At 38.3% G+C, this 23,567-nt stretch overlaps 1 protein-coding gene across 1 annotated transcript in view; it reads left to right on the top strand.

Annotated features, from left to right (window-relative positions):
- Positions 1 to 2,652: 2,652 nt before the first annotated feature.
- Positions 2,653 to 23,567, top strand: part of LOC123231816 (cytidine monophosphate-N-acetylneuraminic acid hydroxylase) — a 70,263-nt gene continuing 49,348 nt past the window's right edge. The window contains exons 1-3 of the mRNA XM_044658122.1: positions 2,653 to 2,660; positions 7,441 to 7,644; positions 15,054 to 15,145. Of these exons, the coding sequence (XP_044514057.1) occupies positions 2,653 to 2,660; positions 7,441 to 7,644; positions 15,054 to 15,145 (304 nt within the window). The remainder of the gene's footprint in view (positions 2,661 to 7,440; positions 7,645 to 15,053; positions 15,146 to 23,567) is intronic.

A 23,567-nucleotide genomic window follows, 5' to 3' on the forward strand; every position in this document is an offset into this window, starting at 1 on the left:
AGAGAGAGAGAGAGAGAGAGAGAGAGAGAGAATATGTAGGGGCTCTCAGAAATGCTTTTTATCTTAATTAGTTCCTAAAGAAGGGGCCATTTGTTTGGGCAGGACAGTTGTTGCTTGTGTCTCCAGGGAACTGATATCATTTTACCCCTGGTCCACTTTGGTCTGTGTGGTTTTACCCGTGGTTTATTTTTCTTATTTTATTTATTTTTTATTTTAGTTTGCCCACTGGGAGCTGGAAAACTGAAATGTAAATGGGATGTTAATGATACATTAAACATCCCAGCGCAACTTTTGCTCTTTTCTGCCCAGACTCAGAAGTGTGGAAATTGAGCATTTCTTGAACCTAATCCAGTGTGACTAGGAACTGAACCACTTGTACTTGCTGTTCAGAGACCCCCAGACCTAGGTTATATCTAAAAATTGATGTGAGGAGTTTTCTCATTATTGTGAATCTAAGCAGTTCGTATGTTTTATATGAAAGGTAGCCCCATTCTAATCAACTATTATTTTTTTGTTTCCATGTTCTTTTGATTGTGTACAGCTGCTTGGCAGGGTTTGTGGGACATTTCAGCCCACATTATTCTCCACTCCAAATAACACAGGGCCCAGAATGGGGATCCGGACAAAGATCAGTCTTCTGGAAATACTTCCTGCTGAATAGGGACACGGAATCAAAGACGGGCATGGGTTACTATACTACTTGGTGGGCCAGGGATCATCACAAGGCTTCTGAGAATGGAAGTCAATAGCAACAGCATCCGGTGGTTGGAGGTGTACTTGTTGCTCAACAGCTGCCTTCTGGAACTGGAACTGGGAAAGCTTAGAGGTCACAAATTTAACAAAGTGATTAAAGAGGCAAGTGGCAAAAAAAAGAAGCAATAGTGAAAGCAAAGGGATTTTGAGAAAACACCACCAGGTGCCTGAGGGGAGGAAAGTTTTAAGGGAGTCCCAAAGGGATGCTGGGCCACTCAAGAGTTGGTAAGTTTCTCTCCCTGAGCTGCAGTCCTAGAGAGCTAAAACATGGCATTTGGGGTCCAATGTGGTGTTCCAAGTCTGTATGGATGCAAATAAGAGAAGAGGGAACCAGGTATAATGCAAACTTAGCCTAGGAAGGGAAAATGTTAATCTGATAGTAGGCAAACTGTGGCACACTTTCAGGGGTAGGTCAGGTGTGTCTAGGAGCAAGGCTTGGTACTTTGTCAGTCTTCCACTGGTCAGCTACTTGTGGCCTTTTGTTTCAAGGACACTCTAGACCCAGTAGGGGGTCTGAACCTCAAGGGGCTGCCCAAGAGTCAATTTGGCAGCCTCCTTCACCATCATGGCCATGGCTACAAATGCTTGCAACCAGACAGATCACTCCTGAGCTATTGTCCCTGAGCTACTGACCCCAAAAGCATGTGCCCTTCTCTCATCAACAAATAGAGGGAAAAGTTTATCATGGTTGAATAAAGTTAATATTGGGGTAGATGTGAGCTTGGTCTTTAAGGTATTGAAGGCAGACTGCTGATCGGGTCCACAGTGTAGAGCAGTGGTTCCCAAACTTTTTTGGTCTACTGCCCCCTTTCCAGAAAAAAATATTACTTAGCACCCCCCTGGAAATTATGAAACTATTTATTGAACTCAGGACAGAATGCAATACAAAAAAAGTGTGGCCATCACCGCTCCCCTGGATCGCTGCAGCACCCACCAGGGTGGGGGTGGTAGCACCCACTTTGGGAATCACTGGTAGAGGCTGGGAATCAGAGCCTGTAATTACTTCATACAGTGGTTCAGCAATTATGCCAAAGTTAGGGATCCAGATCCTGCAAGAAGCCTGCCATACCTAGGAAGGTTCTAAATTATCTAGGTCACTGGGGAATGGATGTACAGAATAGCCTTCTTTCATTGGTTAGGGATTAGGAGATGGGAGTTAGTTTCTGGCCTAGATATTGGATCTTCTATTGGGAAATCTGAACCTTTTATATTGAGACTATATCCCCTTCCTCTCAGAAAGTTCAGGGTCCTGAAAGTGTCTGTATGTGAGGACTCAAAGTCAGGGCTGCAGATAAGGATCCATCTATATACTAGATGGCTACACTATTGTGGAGGTATAAATTCTTTAGAATTCTTGCTAAGGGTGTTCCCAAATAGATGGGGGCTGTCCCATATTCCCCAAGAGAGGAATAATCAAGTGTATTATTTGTGGGAGGGGGTCAGCTGGCAATGCCCACTCTAAAACAAAAATGGAATGAAAGCCCTTGTGTAGGGAGCACAAAAAAAGGCTTCCTTGAGGTGTAAGGTTGAAAGGTCTAAACTATGTGTCCTCAGGGATCTGGGATAGTATCCTGTAGGGTTAGGGACAATAGGGATTACAGCCCCACTGACAATCTTTAAATCCTGGACCTTCTGATATTGCTCACTTGGTCTTTTTTATAGGAAGGATGGGCTTGTTGCAGGGAGAGTAGGTGGATACCAGAAGCCCATGCTAAGGAACTTGTCTATCAAAGGTTGCAGTTCTGCCCTGCCCCTGGGTTGATATGGTATTGCTTCCTGTGGGGGAAATTTGCTAGGATCTTTCCAGCAGACAGCCATGGAGTCTGCCTGAATTGCTCTTTCAGGGACTCCCATGTTTCAGACTTGGGGATCAACTTTTTTCCATACAGAAGTGGGAATATGATGGAGTGGGGTGTCTGCTTAAAGCCTCATCTAAGAGTGGGAAGGTGCCAGCACAGAAGGAACCTCCAAAAAAGCTAAAATGGGTCCCCATTTTTAACATATCTCTTCGTAGTAAGTGAACTGAACAAGAGAGGAGATTACCAAAAAGCTGTGCTAGAATAGGAGATCCTCAAACTGGCAGGGGAGTGGGTGGATTTCTAAATACTTCTTCTGGTGCCTATTGATCCAAACTGAGTGATGCCTGTAGGGTCTAATGTGACCTGAGAACTGTGGTAAGACAGAATAAGTGTCTCCCATTTAAGAAAGATAATACACTTACTTGTCACATCTATCACAACCCTAGGTTTCGTCATGGTGATGGAGAGGGAGAGAGAGAACTTACCTGCCCCCTGGGTCCCATCACTCCAAAACCAGAGGATATTGGAGGGCTGGAAGTTGGTTCTTGACTTGACCTTCTATGCAACCCCATTTCTAGTGGCCATCCTGAACACACTTGGGACAGGGTCCAGGTGGCTTCTACTTTGGGGGGCAATTTCTGGGTCAGTGGTCCTCCTTACCACACCTGAAGGTTCCCTTTTTGGTTGGCAGCTGCAACCATCTGAGACTTCCCTGTTACGGGCTTGAGCATTGTAGTCTCCTCAGCCTCTGCCAAAAACCTCTTCTTAAAAACTTTCAAGGCCACATCAAGCAGTTGGAATGGGGGCTGGGGTCTGAGGTCCCAAGTTAAACTTCTGCCATTTTCTGTGGTTATCTGGGGCTAACTGTCCAATATTAAGAATAGTCACTTCCTCTGGGCTTTCAGGTTCTATATGAGTGTACTTTTTCATGGTTTCTACAAGCCTTCTCTGAAACAAGGCTAGATTTTCTTCCCCACCCTGGGTAGCTTGCTTAAGTTTCTCATAATTAACCTGCTTCCTCACTCCTTGTTGGGTGCCTTCAATCAGGTACCTTATCAAGTGGTTTCTTTTTTCCCCTGTCTCAGTCTGATTGATAATCCCAACAGGGGTCAGCCACTGAAATGGCAGCAACCCCATGGGAAATCCATTTTATTTATTAGTTTCAGTTAAATCATCCCCTACCTTCTGGGCTAGTTCCCAAATCCTTTGTTTTTCATCTATGGAGCAACAGGAGGAAATAATGATTTGTAAAACTACCTAGGACAAGTCAAACTTCAGTCCCATTGGCTTAAACCCCTCTATGAATTCGGTAGGATTCTCAGAAAAACTCCCAAGTTTCTCTTTGATCTGGAAGAGATCTGAAATGGAGAAGTGGATATGAATCCACCCCATCCTTTCCCCCTTTGTCACCTCTCTGAGTGAACAAAGGGTTTTTGTGTCTTTAGTCGGATCTGCATAGTGGACACTGCTCCATGTGCGGCAAGGGCTGACTAGTAGCGACTATGGGGATGATGGATAGAAAACGGAGAAAAGAGGAGGGGAAGTTCGATCAGGGGGAGGAGGCAGTGGTCTATTCACAAGGTGGAAGACTAGTACTATGTGACTGGAAATCTGAACCACTTGTACTTGCTCTCCAGAGATATCCACCTAAGGACCTAGGTCAGTGATGGTGAACCTTTTAGAGATCAAGTGCCCAAATTGCAACCTTCATGCCACATGTGAGCCCCCTGCCTTACCCCAAATAGGGGATGGAAGAAACGCTCCCATTGGACTGCTGGGCTGAGGGGAAGGTGTTGAGAGAAATGTCTTTAGGCATTCATGGAGAGTGGAGGGGAACAGCCCCCTCCAGCATGCATGGATAAGTTCGCTAATCTAGACCTAGACTATTCTAAAGATTGATGTGAAGAGTTTTCTCACATTTGTGAATCTAAGCAACTCACATGTCTTTTGTTATGTGATTGTTTCTATATTCTTTTGATTGTATACAGCTATTTGCCAGGGTTTGTGGGACATTTACACCCGTATCATTAGCACAAAAAAAAAATTGAAGAAAATAACATCTTAAAAAATTTAATTGGCCTAATGGTAAAAAAGGCACAAAAATTCATCAAAGGAAAAAAATTTTTAGATACAGAATTAGCCAAATGGAAAAAGAGATACAAAAGCTCTGAAGAAATCAATTTCTTAAAAATTATAATTAGGTAAGTGAAAGCTAATGACTCCATGAGACATCAAGAAACAATAAAATGAAAAATACTCTATATTACTATTGATTAGAAAAATGCAAATTAAAATAATTTTAAGATGCCATCTACCTATCAGAAAAGACAAATGCTAGAGAGGATGAGGGAAAATAAGCATACCAATAAACTGTGGAGTTGCGAACTGGTCTAATCATTCTGAAGAACAATTTAGAACTAAGTCCAAAGGGCTATAAAACTTGCATAGCCCTTGATACAACAATACCACTTTTGGATCTGTACCCCAAAGATATCAAAGAAACAAGACCTATTTGTGCAATATTATTTATAGCAGCTCTTTTTGTGGTGGCAAAGAATTGGAAGTTGAGGAGATGCTGATCAGTTAAGGAAAGGCTGAATCAATTGTGGCATATGATTGTGATGGAGTACTATTGTGTTATAAGAAACAATGAGGTGTGGGGTGAGGGTTTAGAAAAAGGCATGACAAGATCCATATGAACTGAAGCAAAATTAAGTGTGAAGAACCAAGATATCATAGTGTACAGTAAGAGCAATGTTTTAATAATAATCATCTATGCAAGACATGGCTACTCTGATCAATACATTGATCCAAGACAATTCTAAAGGACGCATAATTTTTTAAAAATGCTCTCCAGTTCCAGAGAGAGAGATGATGAACTTCTTGAGTGTAAACTGAAGAATTATTTTCTTACTTTTTTTATAATATGACTAATATGGAAATATGTTTTTCACAATTTCACCTTTATAATTGCTATATTACTTGCTTTCTCATTGGGTAGGGGATGGGATAGAGGGAAAGAATTTGGAATTCATAATTGAAAAAGAAATTAATATTAAAAATAAATATTTTTAAAAGGGAAAGAACACCATTCTTATGATTGGTAGATTACTATTAATAAAGTTGAGAGTTGAATGTAGGCTCAGACCTAAATTTTACAAAAATTGTTAGTTCTCATTTCAGATGATAACATGAGAATACAGGAAGCATGGCCTTCACATGATTTCTTTTGGTGTCTGACACAGAGATATTTGTCAAAAGCTGCTTCTGTAGCTGATTTTATGTTAGCTAGTCAATAAAAGAAAAGTATTCTGGAAATTTTGGGGGCTAGTTGATATGGAAATCATCTGTGTTTCCACTGCCCTTCACTCTTTTTCACATTAGAGAAAAAGACACAAAACAGCAAAATTTAAAAGTACATTCTTAAACTTCATAGTATCTTTTTCCAGACAGTAAACAGAGGATATTTCAAGTAAATTGGATTCTTGAGCAGGCAACAGTATCAATGAAAAGGTATTTTGAAAAAAGAAATTATACTTTGATATTCACATGTATTACCAACTATTAAAAGAGGAAGTAATTTATTTTGGAGTTTCTACTGTTGTTGCATGTGCCCAACTCTTTGTGAACTCATAGACCATACTTCCCATGGTGTTTTCTTGGCAAGAATCCTGGAATGGTTTGTTTCTGTCCCCAACTCCAGTGGATTAAGGCAAACAGAGCTTAAGTGACTGGCCCAGGGTCACACAGCTAGTAAGTGTTTAGGGCTAAATTTGAACTGAGGTCTTCCTGCCTCCAGACCCATTGCTGTATGTACTAAGCCATTTAGCTGCCTATTTCCCACAACAGAACCCAAATGAACCTTGAACTTATTATCCTCTTTGAAAAGCCTTTGTTAAGGAAACATCAGAATTTCCAAAGGTGACAAAGAAAATGACAGTAAATTCTCTTTTGAAAGTGATTTTTTTTTGAGTCTGAAAAATCCAATAACCAATATATACACCAATCTCCTTTCATGATTATGGCAAATATTTGGCAGTTCTATTAAGTAGAGACTCATGCTAGGTTCAAAATGATTCACTGAGACCACTGAGGCCAAAGAAAAAAGAGACTCCGTAATGGCATATATTTGTTCCCTAGAGAGGGGTGCCCACAGAAGGTGAAGTCTTAGGATTATTTACTCTGTAATTGCCTTGAGAACGATGAAGAGAGAGACAAAGAGGAACTCTAAGTGAATTATAAGCTCTTAAAAGCAGTAGGAGTGTCACAGTAGCTGTGGGAATGATAATACAGAATATGCTTTCTATTTCAGACACACATACACACACACACACACAGAACTTTAAAGGGACTGAAGCACATAGTCATCAGCGACAACAAAGAACCGTTATTCACTTGAAAGAAAAGGGAGAAGAACCAGCTTGGAGGTAATGGACAGGTAAGCATGAATGAGGGGCACAATAGACAGACTAATGGTGAGGGACATTCAATTGAGTAAGTTCTGCCTTTTAATACTTAAGGTAAAAGTCTAAAAAGGAGAACTCTCCCTTTTGTTAAATGACATATTGATTGCCTCTTAGAATAATATGTTTTATGAACTGGATGAGGTGTATGTGTGTGTATGTGTGTGTGTGCATGTGTGTGTGCATGAGTGTGTGTGTGCATCTAACATGCTCCAGAGAGGGAAACTTTCACCCACAAATGTTTAGAAAGGAAAAGTTTAGATGGTGGTGGTGGTGGTGGTGGTGGAGGAGGAGGTAGCAATTAAGACAGGGATCTGAAATTTGATTTCTAAACTGTTAAGACTTTCATCTAACTTTTGATACCTAAAACCTTGACACTATTCATCTCTCTCCCCACTCTACCCTTTATAATTCATTTCTCATAGCAAAGAACAGTCTGCAGAGATCCTGTTGTCCCTATCACCGCTGGAAGTTGTTGGACTTAAACAAGGAATCAATTTTTTTCGGAATAAGAGCAGTGGCAAAAACTACATCTTATACAAAGATCAAAACCACTTTCGGGCATGCAAGAACATGTGTAAACACCAAGGAGGGTTATTTATAAAAGATATAGAAGATTTAGATGGAAGGTAAACTGGGCACTTTGCTTTTCAGTTAAAGTGTTAGTATGCAATAAAAATCTGGCTTCAAAAAGGTGTGGGTGAGGAAGAAATATTTCAAGAGGGCAAAATTAAACAAAATATTTTCCTCTCTGAAGAATTGCTTTACATATTGACTGCTTCTGTTTTGCTCTCTGTTCTCTGTCTCTCTGTCTCCAACTGTCTGTCTCTATTTTGCTCTCTTTGTTCTCTATTTTTCTGTCTCTGTTTAACTCTGTTTTCTATCTCTGTCTCTATTTTTCTGTCTCTGTGTCTTTGTCTCCTCTCTCTCTTCTTCTCCTCTCCCACTCCATTTCAAGTTAAGACTGGGGAGGTGAGACTGGGAAGGGACATTCTCTTTTGCTCAAAAAACCATGTCTATAAATAGATTTGCAGTTTCCCATACAACCTCCTGCTTTGTTATGCATTTGGAAGTGTTAGCCTTAAATGATGTTTTTGAAGTTCAGAAGCTTTCTTAAGTCGAGGGAAAAAACTATCCCCTCATTTCAAAACATTCATTTCCCTTATACCAGTTCTCATGGTGGTAAGCAGAGGCTATGGGCACACACGCTTAGTCATAGTACTGTAAGTTCTCCCCATATCCTCAGGATATAGATAATACCCACTCACCACCTAGATCTTGGCCAGTGTGTGTTCCTACTGGCAGCCCACACTCAGGAATCAGGGCAGACTCCTGCCCCTGCAGCTCAGAGCTCTAGTTCAAATTCTCTCTTCTGCTGCTCACTTATTATCAGTCCCTTGATTCTTCAAAAGTCTGCTGGAATTTCTAACCCTGATCACTCACTGACTGACAGTTGATGAACTATATTGAGATCTCACAATATTCCACAAGCTGTATCAAATGTCTACTGCCCAAATGATAGAAGTCATGAGTCCTAACAGGGGCTAGTTAGCAAGAGCTTTTATGAGAAAGGTGCTATGGTAAAAAAACAAACAAAGCTTGGGAAAGATTCTGAGATTTATTGGGTGCACCTAGGTATCTCAGTGGATAGAGTACCAGACCTGGAATCATGAAGATCTGAGTTCAAATTTGGCCTTGGACACTTACTAGCTATGTGGCCCCAAGCAAGTCACAACCTCTGCATATCTCAGTTTTCTTATCTGTTAAATGGGTGTAATAATAATACCTAACTGCAGGGTTATTGTGAGGATCAAATGAGAAAATAATTGTAAAGTGCTTGGCATATAGTAAATGCTGTATAAATGTTAAGTTGTTATTATTAATTATTACAAGCTGTAGGTGAAACATTAATAAAAGTTGCCAGTTTTCTCTTAGTTTCCTTCATTTTATTTAGAACCAGAATAATAATCCTAGTCTGACCTTCTAGGCAGGGTTGGCAGGAAAATTTAATCAGCTATTTCAGGCTTTGAATCATATCAGTGCTGTGTAAATATAAGCCACTGTTTTGACTACTCAAATAGTAGCTCAATTTTGAGCCTCAGGCTCCAATGTGGCTATGTTAAATAACAATGTAAAGAGGTGGCTCTTTTTTTCTCCCATTATGGAATTCAGACATTTGACTTTATTATTTGGAGATCAGAGATGTGGAACTAGAGGGGTCCTTAGAGACCAAGTAGACTAATGCCCTAATTTTAAGCAACTAAAACCTAGAGAACTTAAGGGACTCCACCAAGGTCTCCTAGCTTCTAGCAGAGGTAAAATTTGAACCAAGTTCCTTTGACACATGGTCAATTCTCTTTCCACTGAATCACATAGTTTTCTTCTTGAAATATTTGGGGAGCATAGTATAGAGCTTGTAGATTGTCTAAAAGAATTTCCTCAAATCAAGTTTTTATGAACTTTTGAGCCTAAGTTTAAAAATGCATTTCGCAAATTTATGATAACTGGTAAAACCAGGCCCCAATCCCACAAAGTCCAAGTCTAGCTAGGTGGTACAACTGATAGAGTGCTATGCCTAGAGTCAGGAAGACTTGAGTTCCAAATCAGCCTCAGACCTAGCTATGTGATCCTGGGAAAGTCACTTAACCTCTGGTGGCCTCAGTATCCTTAACCATGAAGTAGAAAGCAGAATATGACCTACTTCTCACCTACCCCTATGGTACTTGTGAGTCTCAAATAAAGAAAATATTTGTAAAGCATGTAGCACCATACCTGGCATATAGCTTGTGACAAATAAATCCTTATCACCTCTTCCCTCTCTCCCATTGTTCCAACTCATTTATCTTTGATTTCATCTCAGGACACTGTAATGCATGACTGCCAAAGATGGCACCTGGGCTCCTATTAAGTAGCTGTTTGCATTATCCTTTCTACTGTTATAAGGAAGAGAGGATTAGAGTAAGTTTGCAGAGGCATGAGACTAACAGGGAGAAAATTCTAGAGTGTGAAAGTAGGGGTCACACCGTTAACTGAGTTCTGAGCTTTCTTTCTCTGGTTTGACCTGGAGAGACTGATTGCTTTTCCTTAATGGCTGATCCTACCCTGATTCCCTATCCTGCCTGCTGCCCTGATTCCCTATCCTGCCTGCTGCCCTGCTACCTTGCTGTCATCTACTGGGTTTCCTGATGATCCTGAATCATCTGGCATCTATCTGTAAGATCAAGTCTGGGTTCCTTTCGGATCCAGGACCTCTCCCTGGGCCCTGCTAAACTGCCACAGACCACTACCTCCAACACCATCCAAGGGGGTTGGTTTAGTGCAGACTTATCTAAATTAGGAACTGGGATCTTTAGGTCAGTGAGGTGAGGATTAGTGTAGCTCAAACTCTGTGAAGACTCCCGGCGATGGGACATTTAGTGGATGTTAGTGTCAGGGTCATCCAAATTCCAAGCTAACCTTTCCTTGTTATAATAGATACAACATCTATCCCTGTTACTGAGTGGTCTGTGTGTGTAGTCTCAAACCAGGCTCTTCCTGGACTGGGCTCTGTTGGCCTTCCCAATTCAAAGTTTAACATCCTGTTACTGGTCCAATCCTATCCATTTGGTCCCATCCCCAATACCACCCTCTTACACTACCAATGTTTGTCCCTCCCTATTCTGCTATGTCTTTTTTTCCCCCTTATCCAAAAATCTTAATTATTTGTGTTATAGTTGTTTATTATGTGAATTCACAGGGGATTGGTTCCAACAGCCCTGGCTTCTTGCCATTGTTTCCAGCTGAAGTATGTTTCTCTATTATGAAACAGGATGATGTATCAGCTGAATCCAATTGACTTTTTCTCTTTGGCTTCCTTTTTCTTCTAATAATTTTCCTTCACATGCTGCAGAAAACTATAACTGTTCTTAGAATGCTTAATATATACAATATTCAAATTCATCCGCTTGGCTGGACTCTTAACCTTTTTTTCATTTATAATAATGCTCACAAGGTGGGCAGCTGGGTAGCTCAGTGGATTGAGAGCCAGGCCTAGAGACGGGAGGTCCTAGGTTCAAATCTGACCTCAGATACTTCCTAGCTGTGTGACCCTGGACAAGTCACTTGACTCCCATTACCTATCCTTACCACTCTTCTGCCTTAGAGCCAATACACAGTATTGACTCCAAGACGGAAGGTAAGGGATAATAAAAAAATAATAATATAATAATGCTCACAAAAGGCTTAGTAATATTAAGGACATTTATAGTTATCTTGTGGGTATTATGGGAGCGTTCCTGGCTAAACTGTACCCATACTCTTGATATCTACAATATTACCCTTTTTGTAGGTTTGTATACACACAGCCAATATCTATTTTTAGCCCAAAGAATGACTTCATGTTTTCTAAAAAAGCCTACAGGACACATTGCATGTCCTTCTCTTTCTTCTTATATTACTCATTCTGGCATGGCCTGGGACCATGGTAGTGCCACAGAAAGGCCCTATACTAATATATATGAGAATTGCCGCCTCAAGGGGCAGAGACAAGTGAGAATTTGTTGAGGCCAGCTGTTGCAGGTGTTTAACTTTCGGCTATGTTTAATGTTCCAAGAATAGCTCTCCATTCTTTATTTGCATATAGTATACCTATGAAGACAGCTTGTTCCCAGCTCTGTCCCATCTCCTTTGGTACTTACTGCCATCATCTTTATTGTGACCTATGTTTTCTGGTGCAGTTCTTCTTAAGAAGGGGAAGCTTTCTTCCAATTTCTCCTTTTACTCAGTTCTTAGATGAGCTTCACAGCTTTGGGTTTTCTTAAAGGGCGTTTATTGCTAATAATGTAAGACTAGAGAGACAGCTGGTTTTGGAGTCAAAAAGAACTGGGGTCAAGTTCTGCCTTTGATGCATGCTTGTTGGGGGATCGTAGACATGTTCCTTAAACTCTCAGTGACATCAGGCAACTTTTAAAGACAAAGTTGCAGAATGACCAGATCTCTTTTGATAGAGGAATTTTCTGTCCAGGAGTTTTCTATCCTATTTAAAGAATGAATCTGGACCAAAATAATAAAAATAAAACTGCACTACAAAACTACACAAAATAATAAACTACACTACAAGAAAACATAAGGGAAATTAACCAAAAAAGGGAATATATCAGTCCTAGTTTTCAATTAAAAATCTCATAGAGGTAGGTCCTGACCTTTCTTGGGTTTTCCCAGGTTCACCATTATCTTCTTTAACTTCTCTTTGGAATTAGCCCTGGAGGCAAATAGATGGCTCAGTGGATAGATTGTGAGAGGAGGAGTTAGGATGAGACCTGAATTCAAATTTGACCTCAGACACTTACTAGCTATGTGAACTTGGGTAAATCACTTAATGTTTCTTGGCTCCATTTCCTCATCTGTCAAAAGAACTGAAGAAGGAATTGGCAAACCACTCCAGGATCTTTGCTAAGAAAACCCCAAATAGAATCATGAAGAGCTCGATATGACTAAATAACAATAAGAATTAGCCCTTGCTAATTCTTCTTCTCTTTTTATTCCCGATTCTGGGTTCGATGGCTTTCATCTTTTCCCTTTCTAGAAAGAAGCAGATGGAAGTCTCTCCCTGGTCTCCACAATTTTCCACCCCCAGGGCCCCTATATACCCTTTAAACTAGCTGACAGAAGGCATGAGACAATACATGTTAATGGTTCTTCTTATCCACTTAGGCCTAATTATACCTCAGAGGAAACTACAAGATTATTATTCTCTATATTAGAATCCTTCTACTTTGCTAAAGTGCTATTAGAAATTCATCTTAGGTTATTCCACCACCCCACTTCTTTCCCTCATTTCTTCCAACTTAGGAAATTATCAGGATGTAACAACTACCACTATCACTCCACCTTTGCCCTTCTGCCTTAGGAGAATGAGGTACAATATCCCAATCCATAGGAAAATAGGGGTTATAAAATAATCTATGACCTCAGACACTTCTTAGCTGTGTGGCCCTGGGCAAGTCACTTGTCCCCCATTGCCTAGCCCTTACCACTCTTCTACCTTAGAACCAATACACAGTATTGATTATAAGACGGAAGGAAAGGGTTTAAAAAAATAAAATTAAAAAAATTAAATAATCTAGCATAAATTTAGACATGAGCTAAGAGAGACCTCAAAGACCATCTATTTTAATTTTTTTTTAAATTTTACCAGTGAGGAAGTATTTAATTTTACCAGAGGAAGCTGGTTCCGGAGGATGAATGACTCCCTTAAATTCACACAGTAACTATTCGAAGTAAGATTTAAACTTACATCCTTTAAGTTCACAGACAGTATTTTTTACATTATACTATAGTGTCAACCTCATCCCATTTTACTTGATGTCTTGTAGCCACTTTATGTCCAAAATGTCCAAAAATGAATTCATTATTTTTCCCCTCAAACCTTTCTCCTTTCTGAACTTCCTCACTCCTGTCAGAGGCACCATCATCCTTTCAGTCACTCACACTCACAAATTCTTTAACTCCTCAACCCCTCTCATTCCACCATCCCCATCCAGGCTATTGCGGAGGACTATTGATTTTACCTTTAAAATATCTCTCCTATACCCTTCTTTAATTCCTCTGACACTGTCACCACCCTGGTACAGGCTCTTATCACCTCATACCTGGCCAATGCAAGAGCCTGCTTGTGGATGTGCCTCTCAGGTCTTTCTCCACTCCAGACTAGCCCCATTCAGCTGTCAAACTGGTATCCCTAAATTACAGATCACCACCTCTACTCTATAAACTCCAGTGGTTCCCCTTTTACCACCTCCAGGATCAAATATGAAATTTTGATCTTCAAAGTCTTTTATAATCTGACTCCCACCTATCTTTCAAGGCTCCTTACACTCTATGTACTCTGTGATCTAAGGACATGCTGTTCTTCATACAAGGAGTACCATCTTAATATTCCAGGCATTTTCATGGGAATTCCTCATGCCTAGAATATTCTTCCTCCTCTTCTAGGTTCCTTCAAGTCCCAGCTAAAATTGCATATTCTATGAGAAGCCTTTCCTGATTTTGCTTAATGGACAGAGATTGTGACTCCATTGTATGCTCAAGCTAATCATTTTTCCTTCTTTTTTTTTTCTCTCATGTTTTCTATCTTGGGAATTGGTCCTCAAAATGTTTTTAGTTGTAAGCATTTCCATCCTCAGCATGCCCCTCTTCCACAGCAAATCTTTACCTCACCTCTTATGAGAATATAACCTTCTTGGAGGTAAGGATGCTTTCATTCTTTATAATTAGATCCTTGGTGCCTACCATACATACCAGGCACCATATATGTTTCATAAATGATTCTTCTTCTTTTGTTAATACTGTATTTAGATTCTGGGAAGGAAAGGAAGAAATGGAAGATGGAAAAAAAGAGGTCTAAAATGTTTTTGGTTTTTTAAGTACTAACAGCATACCACTTGGGTGGAGTAGATCAACATCCTGTATTTGTTACTTTGAAGCTTCCTTATTTAGTGTTCTGAAACTCAAGATGAGATTATGAAAATGTAGCCCTCTACTCAGTGGCATACATACCCAGTATGTAGCCTATACCTAGCGGTTTAGTCAGGATAGAGGATCATGCAGACTCCTCTTTGTCATCACAGATCTAGACAAACATTTCTATTTCTAAAAATATTTGTTCTATTTACAGTTAACTCTCTTCCCCAGATTAGCATCTGCTTGAACTATATGGCACCAGAAATTATCCTATGTTCAGACCATTCTCTTTTTTCCTAAAATATATGCCATTCTGAGATACAGAGCTCACTCTCATTTTTATCATCACCTACTACCGATAAAATTTTTCTGCTCCCAGGGACTTGTCAGTGAGATGGGAGTGGGGAGGAAGATTATTGAAAGTCTAACTTTCCAATTATTTTATTTGCATGGTAATCTGGCTTAATTTCATTAGAAAACTCATGGATTTGTGGCTCCCCAATAACCTGATAAAAAAAAAACACCTCAATATTGCCTTAAAAGACATCCAATAACATTTTTTCTACTATCTATTGCCTGTATAAAACTTTTCACCCAGGTCTGTCCGTTGCACAAAACACAACTGGAAGCTGGATGTGAGCACCATGAAGTATATCAACCCTCCAGACAGTTTCTGTCAAGATGAACTGGGTAAATATATTCAATATTTATAAATCCTAATGTATTTGTTTTTATTGTTATTGAGTACCTACACTAAGGTGTTTTAGTTTCTATTTTCAACCTTGTGTCTGGGTTATTGTTGTTTTTTTGATAGTTCATATTATAGGATGAGAAATCTTTTTTTAGAATGAGCATTGGAAATTCCAACCTAGGATTCATTTGTTCATCAACTATTTATTTAACCCTACAGCAAATCCTCATACCAAAGGCGCTAGTCCTTTCTGAACATTGCATATATCCCAACCCTTTTTTAGGGCTATTTATTCACCTTTGGGATCCACCTTTCTCCAAACTCTCACTTGTGGCTCCAAAAAGCTGTAGCATGTCCAGTAGGCAAACCTCAGCAAACCATCTCAGCAGGCAAGCTAAACCAGATTGAGGGTAATGAACAGGCCTCAAACCCAGAGGTGAATTAGAGGGGATGTCTATCCCCAGCGTTCGAAGACTTTCTCTGGTGGACTGGATGGGTAAGAACAATTTGTTCTGGCAGTCATGAGGGTGGCTAAAGCAGGCCCTGTGTAGCACTTAGAGCCTGGTCAGACATTGAAGATGACAAGATTATCCACGGGATCCTGGGCCATCGCCAGTCATCCTGACTTTTGTCTTGCCTCTGAACTTCAGCGACTCTAAAAAAGAGAATGATTTTGTACAACTCTGCCTTGCTGAAATCCAAAGGTATCACCCTATGATATCAGTGATTCTTCTTAAAATCAAAGGATGAGCAATTTTACCCTACACTGTGTAAGATCTAGTGCTGGGTATTTCAAGAAACAAAAATAAATTAAAAAAAAAACCCACAATCCCTGCCTCCGAGAAACTCAAATTCTAATAGAGTAGTTTGAAGTCATGGAAAGAAAATAAACAGTATGGTACAGTGGATGGTGCTAGATTTGGAATCCCAGTGCTATCAATTACTACCTAGGTGACATTGAGCAGGTTACTTAATCTCTTTGGGTCTCAGTTTCTTCCTCTGAAAATTAAGTGGTTTGGACTAAATAACTTCTATCTAGGCTCTCTTTGCTAATGGCTCCCATCCCCACCAATGGCACTCCTTATGTGTAGAAGACTATCTCACTTCCATTTAACCACTAACAGATTAGCCCTTACAAAAGAGTATTTACTTCAAAGGTATATTAACAAGAATACAAACATACTTCCCTAACACATAAGGTTTAATCTCTCCCTTGATACCATTTCAGTCTCTGCAGAGGGAAAGGAATTAAATTCCTGATAGAGTTTTGGTTCCCATAGAGCACAGTCCAAGTTCTAAGTTCAAAACTTTATTCAGGATCAAGCCATAGGGACCCTGGCTTCTCAAGGCTTCCCTGTTGGGCAGGCTACCTGGCTGCTACATTCTGTCTGCAATCCTAGCTCTAAAGTCATCAATGAATAGGATTCCAATGACTAGAATATGTCTGGTGAGGACCATTCCAACACCTAAACTGAGAAAGACAATTTAACAGAAACAAATATCCCCAGAACCCATTTTAAAGAAGTAAGGTAGGAAATCTATTCCCATCTCCTGGTTTAATTCTTGGTGACCATATTATGAGTAAACCGTGATTTTTCTCCCTCTGGAAAGAGCCAGAAAGAATGCCCAAGAAAGAGAGACTGTTCCAGCCATGTAGCCATTCCTTGTGGTAAGAGAATGAACGGCACCTTCATGTTAGGATTTCTGGGCATGATCCACAGCCCTTTGGCAGAAAGACATACAGACAGAGACAAAGAGAGAAAGAAATGTATTAAATAGAACTTTGTACTCTCTAGAAGTCCTTCAGAATTTCCCACAATTCCTTTTAATCTCTCCACCACACTGCATGGTCACATATTGTTTATAAGCTCTGTAACTCCTCCAGCTCACTCTCTTCTCTCATGACCAGGCTGGGTTAGCAACTTTTATTCTTGCATTTTATTGTAGTTATTATTAATAAATCTAAAATATAATACTTAGAATATTGGATATTAATTTTAAAACTCACAGAGAGATAAAGAGAGAGAGAGAGAGAGAGAGAGAGAGAGAGAGAGAGAGAGAGAGAGAGAGAAAGAGAGAGAGAGACAGAGAGAAAAGAGAGAGAGAGAGAGAGAGAGAGTTTAACTATAAGGTAGACTGGGAAGAAGAGTACTAGCATTTGAGAGGATCATATATGAATGACAGGAATAGCCCAAATAAGGTAGCACCCAGGAAATTCTAAGCTGCTTGTGTTATGAACTTTATTCTATGAAGATGGAGCTTCTAGGCTACTATACTTTGGCCACAAAATAAAATGCAGTTAGTAAGATGTCAACTACAAAAATAAATTCCACAATGCTATAATTTCTAAACTAATTTGATCACAGAACTGTTTGGAACTGGAAATATATTGTTAGAAAATATAAATGCTAGTTGAAGGGACCTCTGAGTATGGGATAATTGGGATAATTTTGGAGTAAAAAAGAGAAAATTAATCTCATTTTAAATCTGCTCATTTAATTAATACTTTATCTATATATATTTAATGTTATAGTTGATGTGGGGGAGGCAGAGTTTTAGAAAGGAGCCAGACCTGAAAGCAGAAAAGACTTGGGTTCAAATCCCACCTACATCACATCGCTAATCACTTATTAGGCACTTCTTCTTCTTCTTCTTCTTCTTCTTCTTCTTCTTATTATTATTATTATTATTATTATTATTATTATTATTCTACTAGGTATGTTTTACTGGAATTTCAAACTCAACATGTTCAAAATAGAAGTTATCTTTTCTTCCAAAAATATCCCTCTTCCCATCTTCCTCAGTTTTACTTGTAGCAATTCAATCCTTCCTGTCACCCAGGTTTATAACCTTAGAATAGTTCTTGACTCTTCATTTATCACTCATTCTCACTATCACTCACTCTTCATTCTCATTCACTTATCTGCCAAGTTTTGTTAATCCAACCTCCACCACAAATCTTGCGTATCTACTCCCTTCTCTCTATTCAGCCACCATTCTAGCTTAGACCTTCATCATCTGACAGACACATTTCTTTCCTGAATTATTGCTTTTGTTTTTATTTGTTTTTATATTTATTTATTTTTAAAACCCTTACCTTCCATCTTAGAGTCAATACTGTGTGTTGGCTCCAAGGCAGAAGAGTAGTAAGGGCTAGGCAATGGGAGTTAAGTGACCTACCCTGGATCACACAGCTAGGAAGTGTCTGAGGCCAGATTTGAACCTAGGACCTCCCGTCTCTAGGCCTGGCTCTCTGAGCTCACTGCCCAGCTGCCCCCTTTTGTTTTTATTATCATTCAGTCATTTCAGTCTTGTCTGACTCTTCAATTACCCATTTAAGGCTTTCTTGACAAAGATACTGCATAGGTTTGCCATTTCCTTCTCCAAATGATTTTATAGATGAGGAAACTGCCATAAATGGGGTTTAAGTGACTTCGCCAGGGTCTCACGGCTACTATGTATCTGAGGCCAGATTTAAATTTAAGACTTCCTGACTCCAGGTCTGACACTCTATCCACTGTGCCACCTGGATGACTATAAATTATTAGCTACCGTTTAGGATTAGCAGTTCCTTTCTTATTCTTCATCATTCTCTCCTTGCCTTTGGTCAATCAAAGCTGCTTTGATTTGCATTGTTTAAAGTATTTCTTTGGATTCTGCTTTTTTAAATTAAAAATTTTCAATCAATGAAAAGTAGTCTTTTCTCCTTCCCACTTCCCTACCCCGCTCCACCCCACACTGAGAAATAAAGAAAAACAAAACTTCTGTTACAAACACAGCAAAATTTTTACATTGTCCATGTCCAAAAATATATATGACTCAGGCTGCACTAAGTCTATTATATCTCTGTAGGTAACATGTTTCATCTTGGATCCTCTGGGATTGTTGTTGGCCATTGTGTTGATTGAGATTCTAAAGTCTTTCAAAATCATTCATCTTTACAATTCTGTTATTAATGTATGAATTATTCTCTTAGTTCTGCTCATTTCATTCTGCTTTGATTTTTACAAGTCTTCTGAGGTGTCTCTAAAAACAAACCTTTCATCCTTTTTTACTACAGAAGAGTATTTTTTCATTGGATTAGATTTTAATGTGGGTTGTATGAGGCAGTCTTACAAAGGCTTACAAAGAATGAAGGTGAGGGCAGGGAAAAGGAGCAGATGATGAAAAGAAAAGGCTTCTTCCTCTGAAATTTCAAAATTCATTCTCTAAACAGTTTCTTCCTGGCCTCCCATTGTCAACCCAAAGAATTTATGCTCAAAGAAAATAGAAAACTACTCAGATTAAGAATGAGGTGTTGGCAAACTTCACTTCCTTTCATTCAGATGACATCGATTTCATCTGAAATAGCCCAAGTCAGGAGTAAAAATGGTATAAGTAAGAATTGACATACAAAGGCCTAGCAATAAACACAGTTAACAGTTTCTTCTTCTTGCTAGTGACTCATCTCAGTGCCTCAAACAACTGATTAATTGTCTGTGGGTTTTGGAAATACAACTTAGAATTGGGAGGAAATTTAGAATTTTTCTCCTAATTCACTACCTTCAATTTATTTAATTGATGTAACACCAATGAGTGTCCCTGGGGAACGCAATGCATCCTGGTCAGTATATGCTCTTTGTTTCTATTTCCTTCTTGGAAAGGGGCAGAGCTGTGTCCTCCTTTATCTCCTCTCTGGGATGTAGGAGAAGTTCATTTTTGTTTTTATCATCTCCTCCCCATATACTTCCTCTCTAAGATTTATAACAACCACTTTGCAATAGTTGGCTTAAATTTAACTTAAGGGAAATATAACAAACTCAATGTTCATATTGTCCCTTTTTCATAGAGTTTATATCAGATCAAAAGTTATTAGTATAGCCACAATAAGTAGCAAAATTCTAACACTCAGACAAAAATTTTACTCTCTGCTTTAATTTAAATTTTGTATATTTCCAGCTAACCCTTAACTTCTTATTGTTTGATACAAAATGAGGACATGGGAAATTTTATAGGAGGAAGAGAAAGGAGGAATTGACATTTTAGAAGTACTTCCCAACCTCCCATATCCACCTCTAGTCCTTGAAGAGGTAATTATAATAACTAGTTTGAGCCTCAGTTCTTGGTTTCAAAAAGCCTGCAGGGATCAAATGACCCACTTCTATTTCTTTTCTGCTACAACTCAGTTCTATCAATAATTTCTTTCACTGGTTGTTCTAGTTGTTAAAAATTTGGAGACCCTCACAACAAGTTTTGAAAACTGTAGCATAAAAAAGCCTGAAGTTTGGGGCAGTGCCTTCCCATCCCCAGGGGAGCAGGGCTTAACTTTAACATAAATTTCAAAGTCAAGAAATAGGCTAGAAAAATGAGCAAGTGATAAAATAAAAACACAACAATAAAAAACTACAACAGTTGTAGAGAAGGCAAAGACATAAGTTCAGAAGACAACAATATGAAAGTAACTTTTTAAAAGCCTCAAAGAAAAATGCTAATTGATTCAAGATCAATAGAGTTAAAGAGTTAAAGAAAGAGATGAGAAGTAGATGAGAAGAGGAAAAAAGAAATGAGAGTGATATAAAAATTATAAAAAGAGAATTAACAGCTTTGTAAAAGTCACAAAAAATCATTGAAGAAAAGAAGAATAGATCAAATGGAAAGGAATTATTGCTATCTTTGAAAATTAAGTTCTCTGAGAAGCAATAATGAGTATGATCAATTTATTTATTAGGCTAGAAGTAACAAATAAATTGGATCAATGGCCTTTTTCCATGACCAAAAGCCTCAAGGAAGGATTTGCCAGCCTTAATATCATTTTGGAAAGTACAAAACTGGGTTGGTGGGGAAGGCAATACAATTTGTTACAACATGACTTTATTTTGAGGAAAGTAGGCTAATATATGTGGGGCTAGTGACTACTTCTTTCTGACAATTAAGAAATGTTAATTGTTTTATGGGAACCATCAATATTTTGCAGGCCTTCTTAATATATCCGAGTTTGTAAACTCCTTGTTGGCTAGAAGAGCTTGTTGGGGAGATCATTTTATAAGAATCAGTCAAGATGGATGAAATACCTTTTGGAGATGATAACAAATTAACTTGCAACTAACTCAGAGGAAAAGCTGACTCAGGGACAGAGAAATGTAGACTAAGCAATTATATAAAATGAGCCATCAATACAGAATAGGGTAAATTGTAGAATAGAGTCAATTATTAAATGATGCAGAATAATTTTAATTTTCTTAGTACAAAAATTCACTGAAGAAAACAAATTCTTAAAAAACAGAATTGGTCAAACAGGAAACGAGGTACAAAAGTTAATTGAAAAAAATTCCTCAAAAATTAGAATTGGACAAGTGGAAGGTAATTACTGCATGAGACTCCAAGAAACAACAAAAATAAAATCAAAAGAATGAAAAAATGAAAGAAAGACTGAGCTATCACATTGGAAAAATGACTGACCTGGAAAATAGATTAAGGAGAGATAATTTAAGAATTATTGGACTACATGAAAACTATCATTTAAAAATGGGCCTAGACATTATATTTAAAGATATTATAAAGGAAAATTGTCCTGATATCTTCATTGGGTAAAATAGAAGTTGAAGAATTCATCAATCCCTTCCTGAAAGAGATCTCAAATTACAAGTTCCCAGTAACATTATGGTCAAACTCCAGAGCTCCTAGGTCAAGAAGAAAATACTGCAAGCAGCCAGAAGGGGACAATTCAACTATTATGGAACTATATTCAGGATCACACAAAATTTAGCAGTTTCTACATTAAAGGGAGTACAAGGTTTGGAATATAATATTTACAAGGCAAAGGAGCTAGGCTTACAACAAAAAATAATCTATCCAGAAAAACTAAGTATAATCCTTCAATGGAAAAAAAATTTGGTATTTAATGAAGTAGAAGACTTTTATGCATTCTGATGAAAAGACCAGAGTTGAATAGAAATTTTGACATTCAGACACAAGACTCAAGAGAAGCATATAAAGCTAAATATGAAAGATAAGTCATAGATATTTAATAAAGTTAAACTGTATTTATATTTCTTTTTGGGAAGATGTTACATGTGACTCCTAAGAACTCTATCATTATTAGGATAATTAAAAGGAATTTACACAGACAAAGAGCATGGCTGTTAGTTGATTATGCTTTGGAATGATCTCCAAAAAAACAAGAGATGAGAAAGAAGGATACTTTTGGAGAAAGGAGAAGGGAGAGGTAGAATAGGGAAATTTTTCTCACACAAAAAGGGTAGGGAAATCAAACCTTTTACAGTGGAAGGGAAAATGTTGGGGTAGCAAGCAATGTTTGAATCTCACTGTCACTGGAATTGGTTCAAAGAGAGGAAAATATACACACATTCATTGAGTTTGGGAATCTGTCTTACTCAATAGGGAAATAAGAGGAGAAGAGTATAAGAGAAAGGTGGGAAGGGGTGAAAGTGAAGTGATAAAAACCAGAATATCACTGTGCACAGTAACAGCAATGTTGCAATTATGAGTGGCTACTCTGATTAATTTAATTTTCTCACTTGTTTTTCTTACTTTTTAGTGACATAGTTTATTTAGAAATATATTTTGCATGATTTCAAATATATAATTAACTGAGCAGATTAAGGGAAGCAGTGATCAGAAGCAAAATAAATTTTTGAGGAGGGACAGGATAAAAGGAGAGAGAAGGATAAACAAAAGAAAATAGGATAGAGGGGAATATACAATAATCATAACTGTGAATGTGAAGGGGATAAGCTCATTCATAAAACAGAATCAAAAAGCAGAATGGATTGGAAATTAAATTCAACAATATATTGTTTACAAGAGACTCACTTGAAACAGAAAGACAAATACAGAATTAAAATAAAGGTCTGCAGCAGAATCTAATATGCACACTTCAGCTAAAGTGAAAAAGGCAGGAGTAGCAGTTAAAATATCAGACAAAGCAAACAATAATAAAATGAGCTACTCAGGAAAACAACATCTTGATAAAAGTTAACATAAACAATGAAGTGATATAAAAAGTTTTTCAGTCAGTTTCTCTGATAAAAGCCTCATTTCTTAAATGTATAGGGAACTGAGTCAAATTTATCTCAATAAGAGCCATTCACCAAATGATAAATGACCAAAAGACATAAATAGTTTTCAAAAGATGTAACCAAAGCTTTCTATAGTCATATGAACTATTGATTAAAGAAAAGCAAATTAAAAGAACTCTGAACAACCATCTCACATCTATCAGAAAAGATGAATGCTAGAGGGAATAAGGGAAAATAGCTACATAAATAAACTGTTGATGGAGTTGTGAACTGATCCAACCATTCCGTAAAACAATTTGGAACTAGACCCAAAGGGCTTTTGACCCAGCAATACTGCTACTACATCTGTACCACAGAGAGATCAAAGAAAAAGGAAGAGCACCTAAATGTACAAAAATATTTA

This window comes from Gracilinanus agilis, chromosome 1 (genome assembly GCF_016433145.1).
Source record: "Gracilinanus agilis isolate LMUSP501 chromosome 1, AgileGrace, whole genome shotgun sequence".
NCBI classification, from domain to species: domain Eukaryota; kingdom Metazoa; phylum Chordata; class Mammalia; order Didelphimorphia; family Didelphidae; genus Gracilinanus; species Gracilinanus agilis.